This window comes from Coffea arabica, chromosome 8c (assembly GCF_036785885.1).
Source record: "Coffea arabica cultivar ET-39 chromosome 8c, Coffea Arabica ET-39 HiFi, whole genome shotgun sequence".
Lineage (NCBI taxonomy): Eukaryota > Viridiplantae > Streptophyta > Magnoliopsida > Gentianales > Rubiaceae > Coffea > Coffea arabica.
The window spans coordinates 31090475-31107967 of record NC_092325.1 but is presented as its reverse complement, the minus strand read 5'-3'; the positions used below and the strand labels follow the sequence as shown (position 1 = coordinate 31107967).

General features: G+C 34.5%; 3 protein-coding genes across 3 annotated transcripts; 1 reads left to right on the top strand and 2 right to left on the bottom strand.

Annotated features, from left to right (window-relative positions):
• The first annotated feature begins 1657 nt into the window (after positions 1-1657).
• On the top strand, positions 1658-12681 carry LOC113707256 (lupeol synthase). The gene is made up of 18 exons (XM_027229485.2): positions 1658-2087; positions 2460-2648; positions 2731-2820; positions 2945-3142; positions 3396-3480; positions 4513-4679; positions 4776-4964; positions 5060-5173; positions 6513-6632; positions 6720-6842; positions 6949-7047; positions 9953-10009; positions 10152-10198; positions 10316-10459; positions 11543-11720; positions 11910-11990; positions 12189-12272; positions 12487-12681. Exons 1-18 carry the CDS (start codon positions 1890-1892, stop codon positions 12595-12597), a joined length of 2274 nt encoding a protein of 757 aa, XP_027085286.1. The 5' UTR covers positions 1658-1889; the 3' UTR covers positions 12598-12681.
• Positions 12682-15012: 2331 nt separating this feature from the next.
• Positions 15013-16032, bottom strand: LOC140013470 (uncharacterized). The gene is made up of 2 exons (XM_072062762.1): positions 15439-16032; positions 15013-15396 (listed from the first exon to the last, which is right to left on the bottom strand). The coding sequence occupies exons 1-2, from the start codon at positions 16030-16032 to the stop codon at positions 15013-15015; spliced, it is 978 nt and encodes a 325-aa protein (XP_071918863.1).
• Positions 16033-16068: 36 nt separating this feature from the next.
• LOC113705955 (uncharacterized mitochondrial protein AtMg00310-like) lies at positions 16069-16836 on the bottom strand. The gene has a single exon (XM_027227857.1). It carries the CDS (start codon positions 16834-16836, stop codon positions 16069-16071), a length of 768 nt encoding a protein of 255 aa, XP_027083658.1.
• Between the last annotated feature and the right edge of the window lie 657 nt (positions 16837-17493).

The window sequence follows — 17493 nt, the reverse complement described above, 5'->3', positions numbered from 1 at the left end:
GAAACCTCCCTGAGGTTTGTAACAATGGCAGTCACCTCCCTTAAGATTTAAAACACTACAAATAGTGATATAAGTACAAAAAGTCTAATGAATATTCTATATTACCCTTATTTGATTTACAAAACGAATTAAATGACAAAAGAAATCAAATATCAGGATTACTTGCTAAGTAAAAAATTTTAAGATAGTTTTTGGCAACAAAATTTAGGGCATATTTCAAGGCATTATTTTTGAATTTTTGGACTTCCATTTTTTTCCCTATGCTAAGTAAGTTGTGAAGAAACCGATTTTAATAAAGGAATAATTGCAGAAACCTCCTCTAAAATTTCTAACAATTACACTCACCTCCCCTGAAATTTTGAAAGTAGCACTAACGAAGTAAAAGAAGAATTGTAGGAGCAAAACAAGACTATGACAGAGCCGGCAAGTTCGCTTAATCAGCAAAGTATATATTGTCTGGGCAACTCAAACGGGAGCACGGGGAAACAGAGCGAGCGATTAATGGTTCCGTAACGCGAAATTGATGACACTTCCACCACTTGTGCGGTTGCCTAGAAGAATTATACAAGCAAACCAAGAAATAAATTTGAGTAAGCATTAAATAAAATAGACACAAAATAAAGTATTTGAGTAATTATAAATAATCAATCAACTGACCATTGTGATCTTCATTAATATTTATCTTTCTTCTGGATAAGTAGAAAATTCCTTTTGGGTAAGTAGTTTTATCTCTATACAACGAGTTATTGCCATGTTAAGAATAACGAATCACATCTAAGTGCATTGGACAGTATCCTAAAGTAGTTAATGAAGTAGTTGATGATCTAATGTATCCACAAAGTTCAAACTCCAACCTCACAGCTGGAAGACCTGTTGAGTCATAAATTATTCAAGCACAACTATGAACTTCAAGAATTAAGAGGTCTCATGCTTTCTAGTTGTTTCAACTTACAAGTAAATTGGGCTGTCATTTCTTAGATACGTAGATGACATTCAGCAACTTCCCTAAATTTACCAACTTGTCATATTTTATTCTTTTTTTTAATATGCATTATATTTTATAGAGCGTAAATTAATTTACTCTCCACTACTTTAGTGCTTCCAAATAATCGTACTATAATTTCAAAGTTATATACAATTAGCTACTTTATAGTTTGGACTAAAGTGTTAAAGTGGTGGAAATTGTTCACCGTAAGAAAAACAACTAAAATATCAAGATTAACCTCATATAAAAACTAAATTAACTAAAATACATAACATAAAATAAATGCAGTATGGATTAAAATTATAGCCCCCTATAGTTTCGAGCTCGTTGACATTGTTCCTTTGTGATTTTCAAAATTTATACAAAACTCCCTGTGGTTAATAAATAATATCTATCATGACATTGGGATACTTTTATCGTTTTAGTTTGCTCCATTACGGATGATAAGTTTATTCAAATTGACACTTTAGTTTAAACATTGAGGGGGTTATGTATAACGTTTAAAATTATATGAGGGTATACGGAAAAATGCTAAATTACATGAGGTAAAGTGTAATTCCATCAACTTGCAGCGTCATTCCACCATGAATGCATCTTAGCATTCTATGCGCATGCAAGTTCTTTTATATATGATTAGCTGCGCCATAGATAAGCTCTAAGGTTTAATATACTGCAATATAGAAGTCCCAAAAGTTCCATTTTTACAAAGCCTAAATCAAGAGGTTTATATCCTCTTTCTCAGTTCATCTTATATATCCAATCTACCCCTTCGTTTGATTATGCATCAGCAAACCATTGCAAAACATGCTTAGTTTTGAATTCTAACTATTGCTAGCTCCAAAAATTCTTTGGTTTTCCTTCCAACAATCGAGTTTATTAACATCGGCCTTTTTAAGCTTCCATTATGTGGAAATTGAAGATTAGTGAAGGGGGTGGACCATGGTTGGAAACCACCAACGGTCATTATGGAAGACAACACTGGGAATTCGATGATCAGGCTGGAACAGTCGATGAACAAGCACAAATTGAAAAAGTACGTGAAGAATTCAAACTGAATAGGTTTCACAGCAAGCAAAGTTCCGACCTCTTAATGCGGATGCAGGTAAAAAATGGGACTGGGGGAGGTATGATTGTGTGCGATTGGTTGTTTAATTTCAAGATTTAGTGTACACTAGCATATACGAGTGTATTAATACATTGTATTGGTATACACGAATAACATTTATGCCTATAGCAAAGTTCTATGAGCGCATACCAAATTCTGTATGAAGTACAACTTTACAACTGTATGAAAATCGGTACGGTACTCGACCTGGTCTCTTACAATTATAACTGTAGGAAATCCTGACGCTACCTGCCCTGGTCTGATACAATGGCGGAGTAGCACTTGTCATTGGCACTTTGCCTACGGCAATTAGTTGAAAGTCCTATCCTCTTCTCATAGCATATGCTAATATGTCAAATTTTAGTGCAGTTAACAAAGGAGAGCTCACATTATACTCCAATTCCACCGGCAATAAAGGTTAAAGAAACAGAGGATGTAACGCAAGAGGCTGCGATTACTACATTGAGGAGAGGAATAAGCTTCTACTCAACTATTCAGGCCTGCGATGGATTCTGGCCTGATGAAAATGCCGGCCCTTTGTTCTTCACACCTACATTAGTATGGCTATTTAGGGATTTGATACAAGTTACCAATATCAAGCAAGCTAATGACAAATTGAAATGTGCTACCCTTTGAACAGGTTATGGCCTTGTATATAACCAAAACACTCGATACAGTTTTATCATCGGAGCACCAAAAGGAGATTATCCGTTACACGTACAACCATCAGGTGCTGAAAGATCTTGATCATGAAATCTCAAGCAATTTTTTGTACTTGAGAAAGCATGGCACATTTATCTATCTGACAGCCAATTTCTTTATTTATTATCATTATTATTATCTTTAATCTATAGAATGAAGATGGAGGCTGGGGACTACACATAGAGGGGCACAGCACTATGTTTGGTTCAGCCCTGTGCTACATCGCACTGCGGTTGCTAGGAGAAGGACCTGAAGATGGGGAGGACAGGGCCATGGCCAGAGGGCGCAGATGGATTCTAGATCATGGTGGTGCTGTAGGAATACCCTCATGGGGAAAGTTTTGGTTAAGTGTATGGTCACCACAACCTTTAACCTTACTATACCTTAATTTCCTTCACTCAAAACAAATTTGTATATTTACATGGGACTACGTAGACGTAGTAAGGTAATTTGCAAATACTTGTATGTACGTTGTTTATGTACATATACTTGCGCTTGTCAATTTATGTTTATTGGTTTTCTTGAATGTCATCGTTTTCCAGACGAGCAAAATACAGAAAAGTAGATCTTGCAGGAAAACCTAAGACATTTTCTTAAACACAGGTTCTTGGAGTGCATGACTGGGCAGGCTGCAACCCACTACCTCCGGAGTTCTGGCTGCTCCCCAAATTCTTCCCAATTCATCCAGGTCCTTACATAACAGTATACATATAAAAAAAAAGACTTCGAACTTTATTCATCGATCTATGGCTCAGATGTTTTTCATGGTCGTTGGATTCTTGTTAAACTGAGAAATATTTATTTTTCTAACTTGCTGTCTCCTTCATTTCTGGTGTTAGGCATGGCTCCTCATTATCACAAAAAAAGTGTAGTCTTGATTCATCTGCAATGGGAGTAGCTTTGGTTTTCTAGCCTTCTCAATGCTATAGGATCTATGACTCCATGTTTTAGAACTAGGAAAGAATGGAAATTTGACCTAGTTCAAATTATACGGTTCAATAACCAATTAAGCCGGTGGTCAATAATTAAATAATGTTATAAATATGTTAATTGTAAAATAACTAATAATATGCAGAAACAAATACAATGACAAAAAGATTTCTCAAAAATATTGAAAAAACTAGGAGAAAATTTTTCCATTTTTTCCAGGTCAAAGCCAATTTTTACCGAATTTCATCAGATCAATAACTGTTCAAGTTTTTTTTTTTAATATAGTTGGAACCACTCAATTCTTGGTTAAACCAGTCGAATCAACAGTTTCTACGAACGAATGGGTCAGATGCACTTAGAAAATGATTATTTTTCCCGACTACAGATCGGAACGAATTTAAAAGCACTGGATAAGGCAAAATAATTGTTCTCACTGATGTTGTTGCACCTTACATGTTATAAGTCTGCAATGTTCAGTATGTCACAAAAGTCAATATATCTTTTATAATTCTTTATAGTATCATACCTTATCCTATTACGCGTACAAAATCTTAGTAATATATATTCTTAAGAAGTTAGGTACCACAAGAACCACAACTAATTTATGAGGTATGGAGTATAAAACATCCCCACAAATCAATAAGACCCTTTACTCCTCTAGTGATTAATTGCAAGTTAATTCTAGCAGGATGGCTAATATCTCGAATGGTCAATTTTTAGATGTTGCTGTAAGATTCTGTTCATCTACTTTTCAACTAATCTACGGTCAAGTTTTTGGTTATTCATGCAGCGCAAATGATGTGTTATTGTCGCTTGGTTTACATGCCCATGTCATATTTGTACGGGAAGAGATTTGTTGGGAGTATAACAGGACTAATACAGTCTCTGAGAAATGAGTTGTACGTCCAACCCTATCACCAAGTAGATTGGAAGAACAGTCGAAATACCTGTGCAATGGTCAGCACAACTGGCTAAATATTTGTTCATGCAAATGAAAATGTGGGAATATTGGCAATGAAATGAAGAATTTCTCGGTTTATTGTTTCATGTCAGGAGGATTTGTACTTTCCACACCCTTTGGTACAAGATATGCTATGGGGATTTCTCTATCATTTTGCTGAACCTATTATGGCACGATGGCCATTTTCTGCATTAAGAGAGAAGGCTTTAGAGAAGACAATGGAGCATGTGCATTACGAGGATGAGAACAGTAGATACATTTGCATTGGAGTCGTAGAAAAGGTATTTCTTGTTAACTAAAACATCAAGCTGAGTCAAGGATAAATTAACGATAAACAAATTTGTGATGCCGAAAAAAATATAAATACTCAATGCAGGTGCTTTGCCTACTAGCTTGTTGGGTAGAAGATCCACATTCAGAAGCATTCAAGCGCCATCTTGCTCGTCTGCCTGATTACTTTTGGGTAGCAGAGGACGGCTTGAAATTGCAGGTCAATTTATAATTATCATTCTACTAGCTATGAGACAAGATTAATGCCTCAAAAAGGAGAGCGGGTTTTTGGGTGGGGGGAGGGGTGTGAGTAGAGGTGTTAAAATGGGTAATGGATATAAGTTGAGTCAACTCATTTATACTCATTTAATTAGATGGGTATAAATGGGTAACTCAAAAAATGAGTTGGGTAACTTAATCATCCATTTATAACTCATTTATTTTAATTTTTTCTAAACTATTTCAAATTCATTTTTGCAAACTAAGTTATCAATTTATACCACCCTTTGCATCCATCATTAGTTTTAAATATTTACTTATAATACTCAATAAGCCTAATTACCATTTTTTTTTTCATCCATGCTCTTTGTCGTAAAATTACATACTATTTAATAATTGAATAATAAGAATATAAAAATTTAAACTAAGTATTATGAAAGCTAACATAAAAACTTAATCCAAAAACTTTGAACCTCTAGCATTTTTTTCGTGAGTAAATTTAAAATTTCATTTTGGAAAGGTAGGAAAAGAGGGTAAAATTTATCATAAATTGATAATACTGAAAAATAAGTAAGTTAACAAACTATGAGAAAATAAAATGATAAGACAAACCAACAAATAATAATAATAATAATGAAAAAAAAGTAGTTGATATCATGACAAAATGAAGAATTTGAAAAAAAATGGATGGGGAAGAGAGGAGACTTGGAAGAAGACAATTCTAAATAGGTTAAATGGGTTTGATGGGTTATCCAATAATACCCATTTAAATAAGTATTATTGGATAACCCATTTATACCAATATGTAAAAATTTAAAATATCCATATCCATCTATTTATGGGCGGATATGGATAAATTTAGTTAAATGGATCTGTTTGACACCTATACCGGGGGAGGAAGCAGCTATGAGACAAGAAATTCTTATATAAAGCAATGGAGATTTTAGTAGCCCTATAATCCCTTGGCCTGAAATGGTTTTAGTACTTGACCATTTTTATTGTTCCTGATCATTACTAATTGCAAAGTACTATAGCATTTATACTAGATTAAATTACATCCATTGGCGGATAATGGCTGCATAGTTATTCAATTGCTTACAATGAGAACGGGGTAAAAAAGAAAAAAGAATATTTTGATAAATCATGCACATAGGGAAGGGATGCCATCCAAAATACTTTTAGGACATTGAAAACTAGAAAACATGGCATTGATAGTTTCAACAGGATAAAGTATATACTTCAGGGTACAATTAGAGAGAGTTGCCTAATCTTCAAAATCCTTCCCGACATCCAGAAAAGGTTTGTCAAACAAGATTTGATTTTAATTCCATATTTTGCAGACTTTTGGCAGCCAAGCATGGGAAGCAGCTTTGTCAATTCAAGCAGTCCTATCTAGTAATCTGGCTGAAGAGTATGGACCAATGCTTAAGAAAGCACATGATTTCATAAAAGCGTCGCAGGTACAAACTATAGAATCAGACAATCATTGGAGATCTGAACTGAACACATTATGCTACCTCTGACTCAACATATTATTCTGCTTAAAGGTTCGAGATAACCCTTCAGGAGATTTCGTGAAAATGCATAGGCACATTTCTAAAGGCTGTTGGACATTTTCAATTCAAGATCATGGTTGGCAATCCTCTGACTGCACTGCTGAAGGATTAAAGGTATATAAATATGCATTGTGACTGTGATTTCTTCTTTAGCTTTTCGAAAGTGAGACTATTACATCATTTATCTTTTAGGAGGCTCTTATCTTCCATACTTTTATAGGCTGCACTTCTTTTTGCACAAATGCCACCGGAACTTGTAGGGAACAAAATTGAAACCGAGCGGTTATGTGATGCTGTGAATATTATTTTGTCTTTACAGGTATGTAAAATCAACTGTCCGAAGAATAAACTGCTCCTTCTACCTTTCTTTAACCTATTTTATTTACTAAACATTTATTTGTGTCTATTGGGTACTTAAAAACTCGTATTTTTGCTCCAAACTTTTCCTTTATTAGTGCTCTCAAAAAAGGAAAAAAAAAAATTACGGCTGAACCATGGTTGATTGCTAGGTCAACCCATGTGGCCTTCTTTGGTAGGCAAGTTTTTTGCCAAGTTTGTCTGCTACAAATTTTTTAAAAATTTTAGTTACGGTAACTTCAAAAAACTTTTCAAAATTTTTAAACTACACACTTCAAAATATTCAAAAATTTACACACTTCAAAAATTTTTTAAAAAACTTCTACAGTAAACTACAGTAAAATTTTAGACAAACACTCAAAAAACTCACTTGCAAAAACAGGGCATATGTTTGAAATGTGTTCAGCCCAGCTTGTTTCAATACAATCAATTGAAGTTACTTTTTATTACTAAAACCTTGGGACTAGTCACAGTTTGCTCCTGTCATGATTTTAACGATTCTCACTTTCCATCCGAAACTTCTATGATGAACGGTCTTCACATCCTAAAAGCTACCAATTGGAACTATAGCGCCAAATGGAATTTTTGTTTTGAACACTTTATACCCTTAAGTTGTTAATTTGTTCCAAATTATATAATCTTATGTCCTATTAATAGAGTTTTGTGAAAATATTCGCCTATAAGTCATGCTATTCTTTCTTCTCAAATCTCAATGAGAAAACCATGCATTAATGCTTAAAGTTTTCTTAAGAAAAACTGCTAACTGAAAGTGATTGGTTTTTCTTTTTCTACGCCCACACACACACACAGACACACACACACACACACACATATATACATCTTGGAAATTTAAAAAAATTTAAGGTTGCAACTTGAGAATCACTGTGAGCTTAGAGGGTGCAAAGTAGAATTAATCTAGGGGATTATTTTTTGAAAGTGGTTTATAAGAACTTAAAACTGCAATTTGTTTTTTTATTTGGAAAATATTTGGGGTGATTTGTTTCTCGAGGGACCTATTTTCTAAACCAATTTCAGTTTGTCATGTGCTCCGAATTTTACACAATATGGTCCAGTTTCTTTGTGACGAGGCGAAGGTTAAATATCTTTGGATTAATTTCACTTTGTCCCCCCAAACTTTTAACGATTACCCACTTCAGTCCCTGAACTTTAAAATGGGATGTTTAAATCCCTAAACTTATAAATATCTCCCAATTAAAAAAATTTGTTGACAGAATCCTGAATGCCATTGGTGGTCGAAGTGTCCCATTTTATAAGTTTAGAGATTTAAGTGTCTCATTTTATAAGTTTAGGAATTTAAGTGTCTCAATTTATAAGTTTTAGCGACTTAAGTGTCCCATTTTGAAGTTTAGGGACTGAAGTGAGTAATCGTCCAAAGTTTGGGAGGACAAAGTGGAATTAACCCAATATCTTTCAACCATGACCTTTCATGTAATACATAGCCGGGTAGAAGTGACTTCCTAGACCAGGACCTTTCTGTTAGCCTATGATGTTATTGGCATCTCCACCTTTCCATATCACCCAAAAAAAAAAGTATAGAATTATATCTATCTATCTATCTATATTCTGATAAAAGTATGGATAATCTAGGTAAGTGTAGCGTAAGAAATTTGGACTGTAAGCATTTTTTGTCTTAGCATATTCATCAACCCGCACTAACAAACAGTGTAGATTTATTTTATAAAAAAAAAAAAAGAGGGAGAATATTAGGAAGGGAAAAGCAGAATCGGGCAGGTGATAGAGGAAATGGGATGGGTGGCAGAAACCACAAGAGTTTAGTTGTTAGAGAAAGTGCCGATGGTTTGATTAGTTCACTAAAGCCAAATGAAAAAATGTGGGCAGTTCGAGTCTTGCTATTATGAAAATTTAATATTGATCCTATGTTGGAAAATAGAAATCTAGAACACTATAGAAATTGATTTTCATTGATGATGAGGTGAGAAAATATATATTTTCATGTTTATCTTTTAATTTATATTTTGCACCTTATTATCATTTGTAAATTAAAACTAAAATATTGCCAGGGAACAAAGGTTTAAGCTGTAATATTCCACAAAATTAGGAAACGATTTTTTTTGCTATAAAATATTGCCAGGGAACAAAAGTTTAAGCTATAAAAAGTCATACTTGCTCTCAAATGAAACTGTCAACAGAACAAACACTTATGCAAACGTCAACAATGCAACTGTATGCAAAATTATCCCACATAAAAAAGAAGACAATTCTCATGCACCAACAAGAAATTCACATGGTCTATGCAACTCAGTTTGAAGAGGTAAAAAAAAAAAAAAACTTCCTCAAGAAACAAACAGATAACTTTTGTTCCAAAATTATACAAATTTCTTCCGAGCTTTCTAAAAATATTCTTCATTTATTAGATTGGATTGGTGCAAACAATAAAAGTCAATACAAAATGATGAATCTGCATATTATCCAACCATGTGCAACGCACGTGCAGCATTATTAGTTATTTCAAAATTACAAGTTAAAGGACAAACCAGTAAAAAGTCAATAATTCCTCAGCCACAGGACTATATTGGCTTTTTGCCCTTAAAAAAAAAAAAAGGTAAGCCTTGAAGGAAAAAACTGTGAGAGTGAAATTTGAAATTGGACCCAAATTTGGAGATAGTTGAAATCCACAAAGTTTAACTTCGCAAAAAACCCTTTTCATATGGGGTGGGCATCAAATCCAAATGTCTAGTCAAGTAATCCAAACAAGTGGATTTTGGGTGATAATTTTGAACCCATTTCCGCCCAAATCTCTCTATCCAAACGGATACTTATTTTGTTTCCCAGTCTTTTTGCTTTGCTCTTCCCAGTTTTTCATTCTTTCCTCAATTTATGAACAGCGTAATAATGGGGGTTTTCAAGCATGGGAGCCACAGAGAGCATATAGTTGGATGGAGGTAACTTTTAACAACAACTAGTTAATTCTATCAATGTCATCAAGCTAATTCCTTTTTTTGCACTTGGGTAAAATATTCTTTCCAAGATGATTAATATTGTGACTTGTTCTAACCATGCTCACTGTTTTATGATTCGATGTAGAAGCTCAACCCTATCGAATTTTTCCAAGACGTTATCATCGAGCGAGCGTAAGATTTTTCCTCCTTCACTTCCCCCCTCCCCATCGTACCCTTTGAGGGTATCAAATATCAATAAGCACTTTAGTTCACGAAAGAGCTGCTTGACTGAAACAAGTACTATGCTAGGTATGTGGAATGCACTTCTTCAGCAATTCAAGCTCTGTTACTCTTTCAAAAGTTGCATCCTGGACATAGGGAAGACGAGATAAAAAGTTGCATCTGCAAAGCTATAGCTTATATTGAAGATGAACAGGAGCATGATGGTTCATGGTCTGCTTTTCTATATCCTAATTTGAACTTCGTTAGTTTCTATTCTCTGAAGTCTGAAGTGTTGTCTCTAACCAATTAATCAAGTTTTTAACAGCCAAATAGAAATTGATAACACGAATTTAGATTAGAAGTCCTCAAAGTCTACCGAGAGTCTTGTTTTTGTCCATGAAATTTTCATTTTCTCCATCTTTTTCCTAAGTTTTTGATTGTCATTTTACTTTAGCCCATAAAGTTTCTTAGAAACCATACAAGTAGATTTAGAAAAATAACAGTGGTCATTTGACTCATTAAGTCATTAAAATTTACCATATAAACGTTCACAAAAACAGTTGATACACTACAATGCTAGATAGGAAGATATTAATTGGGATTGTCTATTTGGTGCCCCAAAAGCATAGAATATGTTATTTTTTCTTGATACACTAGTGTTATTTTTTCTTGCAAAAGGATAAGGTTTTTTTTTTTTTTTTTTGACGGAATAAGGTTTAAAACTTTAACAGATTGTCCACCAGGCACCAACACCTTTTGATGTGTTTATTATGTGCCTCTAGAACTCCAAATAAAAAATATAATATAAGATAAGTAGCAATATAACAGCCGTTAAGGATTTACTTCTATTAATTATGAACTATTAGTGTGGTCATATTAAGCCACGTGCATTACTAATGTACATACGGTTTCCACTACAGACCTTATCAACTCAAATTTGAGTTTGTTGGATTTATCTTTGGGTAAAATCTCAAGTGTCATACTGCCGTAGACACCAAATTATTATTATTATTATTATTGTTATTGTTATTAGTGTTTTATTATTATTATTATTATTATTGTTATTGTTATTATTGTTTTTATTCTTATTATTGCTATTATTATTGTTGTTGCTGTTGTTATTATTATTATTATTATTATTATTATTATTGAAATAATAATTATTTTTTGACAACCTTTGATGATCTTGTAAGACATTTTGATAGTTTGAGAACTACATAGAACCTTCAAGAACAGTTTCAAGAACATACATATAATTTATCCAAATAATAACAATCTACATAAACTTGTCATGAAGGTTTCTACTCTTCACAGGTATGGTCGCTGGGGGATTTGTTACACATATGCAACCTGGTTTGCAGTGGAGGGATTGGTGGCTTGTGGAAAGAACTATAAAAATTCCACAACTCTGCAAAAGGCGTGTGGATTTTTGCTATCAAAGCAATTGCATGATGGTGGATGGGGCGAGAGTTATCTTTCATGCTCAAATGAGGTTTACAAATTTTTAACTTCCCTTCGAATTCCAATAATTTCATCCTTTAAACTAATATTCAGTCCAGAAATATACACTCATATATATACATATGTGGCATTAACTTATAGTCCCTTGTTTACATTTTTTTAAATTTTTTCCTTAATTTGTTCATTCTTTCATTTTTTTTTCCTTTTTTGGTTGCACTAGGAGTACACAAATCTAGATGGAGACCGGTCAAATTTGGTGCAAACTTCATGGGCTTTGTTATCTTTGATTGCTGCTGGGCAGGTTAGTCTGATTATCAGAAGCATGAGAGACACTCAGATTTAGCACTAAATAAAATGCTCGAGTCAAATGGATGAATTGTTGAAAGCAACAAAGTAGAGACAAACATTAAGAATCTCAATTTCTTATAGATAATGAAAATAAATTAAATATTTGTACAATGCTTCACGGATTCCTCCTAAAGATTCCTACCGATATCAGGTAGAGCTTGATCCAACACCCATACATCGCGGAATACGATTGCTAATAAATTCGCAGATGGAAGATGGAGACTTTCCCCAACAGGTATACTGTATAGATATTTTATGCTCTTTCTACCCCTTCCCGTACTCTTCCTACCCCAATTATCAGGCACAAGATTTGAATCTTGAATCTGACAATGATAAAAATCCTAAGGGCAAAACTAATATATTCATCGTATTGTTCTGATTTTCAATTTATTGTTGGATATTATGTGCAATCATGACAACTTTCTCATCTTCAATTTTTCTTTTTACAGGAAACCACAGGTATCTTTTTCAAGAATTGCACTATGCATTATGCAACATATCGAAATATATTCCCAATCTGGGCTCTTGGTGAGTTTCGTCGACGCGTTCTATGTCTGTAACTTATCACACCTACGAGTAAAGAAATTGGATGCTACAATTATCCAAAGCCAAATATGAGCAAATATGTACAATATTTTCAATGAAGTGAGCGTCTCTGCAAAATTGTCAGTACCTTTTGATTTATTAACAGTATTCACAAATTTCAGATTCTTGAAATATATTGGTTATAGAAAAACTGTCTGGTACTTTTTTGTTACTTTTGGCACAAAAGGTATATATGCTTAAATGATCCCAGTACACAAACTAAGAATTTGAGATATAGCATATTGACACATTCTGCAAACTTTTTTTTCCATTTTTGGGAACAAATCCTATTCACAGAGACAGAGACATTTAATTATATATATACATGTATGTGTGTATGTCGTGTGTGTTTATACACACTATATTATACAATCATATTTCTTCCTCTTTTGTAATGCTTAAAATTCCCTTCCTCATCTAATCTAATCTGTCTAATGCTTCTTTTTGACTCCCACATGATTACAATCTTCCTACCTAATCCTTCCTCTAACTCCCAGATTATTACGATCTTTCTAACCCTTCTTAAACATACCACACCCAAAACACATTTATACCAACAATGACCAAAACAACCGATAGTCTCTCCTCAGCCTCTAGAAGAAGCAAACAAGCAACAAAATTCTGTTTTTATCAGGTTTGTATAGTTCCCTTGTCTTGTAGATTTTAGAATTTGCTAACACAAGATTGACGTGCAAGAAAAAGTTGGATTCTCTTTACATGAAATTCAGTTCTCTTCGATTCCACGCAGGGCTCTTTTGCGACTATCTGGGCAATTTATAATATTGAGAAATTTATTCTTGCTTTCTCTAAGCATGCTTTTTTCTTTTGATGTATCCCTAGGTTGTATTACAATTAAATTTGGCCCTTCTTATCTTCTTTTGGCTCTACAATATGATCAATGTAATATCAGACGTCAACTACGATGCTTTGTAATAGTATAGCATGACAAATCTTCCCTCTTGCTTTACAAAATAATAAGGGCAAATTACACTTTACCCCCCTATGGTTTAGTATTTTTTTACATAACCCCTTATAGTTTGGATTAAAGTGTTAAAGTAACGAAATTTGCAATCCTTAACAGAATCAATTAAAATATCAAAAATACCCTTATGTAAAGTTGAAAATTATTTATTAACCACAGGGGGATTATGCATATATATTGAAAACCATAAAGGGATTATATGGTAAAGTACTAAATCATAAGTGAGTTATATGGTAAAATATAAAATCATACGGAGTTAGAGTATCATGCATCTTATGTTTATATATTTTGATCACTTCAGTCATTTTAGTTTTAAAACAAGGGTAATTTCGATATTTTTATAAGTTCCGTTACGGATGATCATTTTCGTTACTTTGAAACTTTAGCCTAAACTATGAGGGGTTATGTATAGATTTTAAAACTATATAAAGGTTATGTCAAAGTTAATTATACCACAGGGAGGTAAAGTATTATTTGCCCAAATAACAATAATAATAATAATAACCATGACAAACATAAAAGACGACTGAAAATTCAAATTCTTCAATAAGAAATTGGACAGTTTCAGTGAGAAATTGTGTTTGCTTTCTCCATTTCTAATTTAGCAACAAATTGCGATTTAAATGCATCTAAAATATCCAACCAGCAATGCTCTTCAATCTTGATAAACGTAGCTCTTCTGCGTCCATATTTAGTGTTGAAATAAACTATGACTAGTGAAGAACCAAATGTATCTAAACTGAATTATGAAAGATCAAACTAGGACTCAGAAAATAAGGTACCAGACTAACTTTTTCCCAGCACTTAACGTGGTTGGTTATGGGACTTAAGTTGTTTGAAGATTTACCTCACTCAAAGACAGAAAGCTGTTAGCAGATTCACTACGCACAAAAAAAAAAAAAGTTTTTCGAAGATCCAGGCATTTTTTAATGTTGTTGCTTAGAGATTTATGCTAATCGTTTGGATTTGACATGGACTTTTGTCACAAATTCTTAATGTCAATATAATTTGCACCGCTCTACCTAGAACTCAGTAATATTGTTAAAAAAAAAAAATCCTTCAAAGAATAATCAAACTCTTGGTAATTTTATCCCTTAAATATAGTGGATGTATTGACAATCTCATGCTTGATATAACCCTCTCCTTGAACTTTTTAATCATGTGAAAAGATAAAATTAATTATTTCTACCTTTCATTGCAATTGTATTCTAGTGAAAATTGAGTAATTCTGACAGGAATGAGAGACGGAGATATCTTCAATCTTTTACAGGATTGAAAGATTAGGAGAATGGGATTACCAATTGTAGGGGTATTTTTTTTTTCTAATGATAACAATTTCATGAGTCATGCACAAAGCTTACAAAGCTGGAGCACTTGCTCCTACATCTTTCCTAGCTAAACTAGTCAGCTATTCAGGAAAAGATTCCTGCCACACAAAGTCATTCCTCAGGTTAATGGCAAATTTTACCAAGTGGTGAGCTACAAAGTTACCTTCTCTTTGGATAAAGAAGAAGGAACATTCCGTGAAATCTTGTCTGATCTTCAAGATATCAAAGATAAGGACTCCAGTATTTGGATCCTCTGCCTTTCTCACATTAATCTTGCCAACTATTCCTTTGCAGTCAAATTGTATCAGGACCTTCCTCCAACCCTGTTCCTTTGCAATATGCAAGCCCTGCCTGATGGCCAGGGCTTCCTCCACAGCCGGTTCCCCAAGTTTGTCATCACTTGCTGCCCATGCACCAATCAAACCTCTATCGTCCTTTCTGGCCACAATCCCCCTTCCAACTCGCTATTTTGGTATGTTCAGACTGGCATCAGTAGTTATGATGACATAGCCTTTGGGTGGAGGTGACCATCTACCACCATTACTAGCTTTGTCATCCCCTGACTTCCTGTTAAGATCATCCACACTCCCTACCGCCTGATACTCTACCCATTCCATCATTGCCTTCTTCACAATCCCTTCGGGGCACCTTTCCTCTCTGTTAAACTGAATACTATTCCTAGACTTCCACACTTGCCATAGAATATTGATAGTAAGGACTATATAATCCCTCCCTTGAATTCTTTCTTTGGCATCCATAAGACAATTCCACCATAGCCAAAAGTTGTGTCTGAATTCCTGTAATCCATCCCAACTAATAGGTGCAGCTTTCCATATCATTTCTGCATGTCTACAAAAGAACAACATATGTTCCAGAGTTTCTGTCTTCTCTCCATAGCATACACACCTTTCATCTCCTTTCCCACTTCTTCTCTTCAGCACCTCATTTACTGGTAGTATTCCCCTTAAACACTTCCATATAAAGTGTTTTAGTTTTTGTTTAGTGTTTTGACTCCATAAAAACTTCCATGCTCCAGAGTTTGCTTCATTTCTGCTGTTATTCCCCTCACCTTCCTTCATCTGCTCCTTCCTGCTGTTCATCTCCTTAGCCAGTACATACCCAATTTTGACTATGTACTATCTAGAACTGGACCTTGGCCAAATTAGTCTATCCTTGCTTCCACATGAACTCAATGGGATACTCCCTATCCTAGTACAATCTTCTGCACTAAACAATGTTTGCATCAAATCCTTTCTCCATCTGCCATTGCTGATCAATCCCTGCACCCTTGATATCTGGCATCCTTCTGGTTTCCTGGATTGCACCATTCCATTCGTACTATTCATTATCCATTTGTCCTTCCAAATGTTAATAGTGCTACCGTCACCAACTCTCTTCCTTGCTCCTTTTTCTAGCAAGTCCCCAGCACTAAGTATACTTTTCCATATCCAAGAATGTCCACCTCTTTCCTTTGTCTCCCAGATAGAAGTTCCTTTGAAATATCTATTCTTAAGAACCCTTCTAACTAGAAGACTTGGATTTGTCAACACTCTCCAAAGCTGTTTAGCTAGCGTAGCCTTGTTAAAGCACTGAAGATCCCTGAATCCCAGACCTCCCTTCCCTTTCACTTCAGACAACTTATCCCAGCTAATCCAATGAATTCTTTTTGCCTCCTCACTATCCCCCCACCTGAACTTTGCCATTTGTCTACATAAATCCATACATAAAGACTTAGGCAATTTACAGCAGCTCATTGCATAGGTAGGGAGTGCCAAAATAATTGACTTCAACATAATTTCTTTCCCAGTTTGACTCAGAACCTTCTCCTTCCATCCCCTCATTCTGCTCACTACTTTCTCTTTTATATAACCAAACACCTGTCTCTTTGATCTTCCAATGACCATTGGGAGACCCAAATATCTACTTTAGTTTACTAATTGCATACCTCCTAACATCCCCAGTATCTCTTGTTTCCTATCCTTTACTGTATTCTTCCCAAAAAAGACTGAAGATTTCTCCATATTTACAATCTGGCCAGAAGCATCCCCATATTGTTTTAGTATCTACATCACTTCTCCAGCCTCTTCGTTATTAGCCCTACAAAAAATAAGTGTGTCATCTGCAAAAAATAGGTGAGATAGAGCCAGACCAAAAGGTGCTACTTTGAGCCCAGTCAACCTGTGATCCAGCATTGCTTTTCTCAACAAGTTAGAGAAACCTTTAGTAACCAGAAAAAATAGGTAAGGAGATAAGAGATCTCCTTGTCTAAGTCCTCTGGAAGGTTTAACAAATCCTTTCCTCTCACCATTAATGTTAAAAGAGTAAGCAACAGAAGACGTGCATTTTAAGATCCATCTGATCCATATTTGGCAGAACCCATCTTATCCATCATTTTCACCACAAACTGCCATTCCATTCTATCATACGCCTTGGACATATCCAACTTTAGAGTCATAAAAGCATTAGGACCTCTCCTCATAGTATTCAAACAATGAACTGACTCATGTGCAACTATGATGTTATCAATGATCTGCCTTCTAGGGATGAAGGCAGATTGGTTC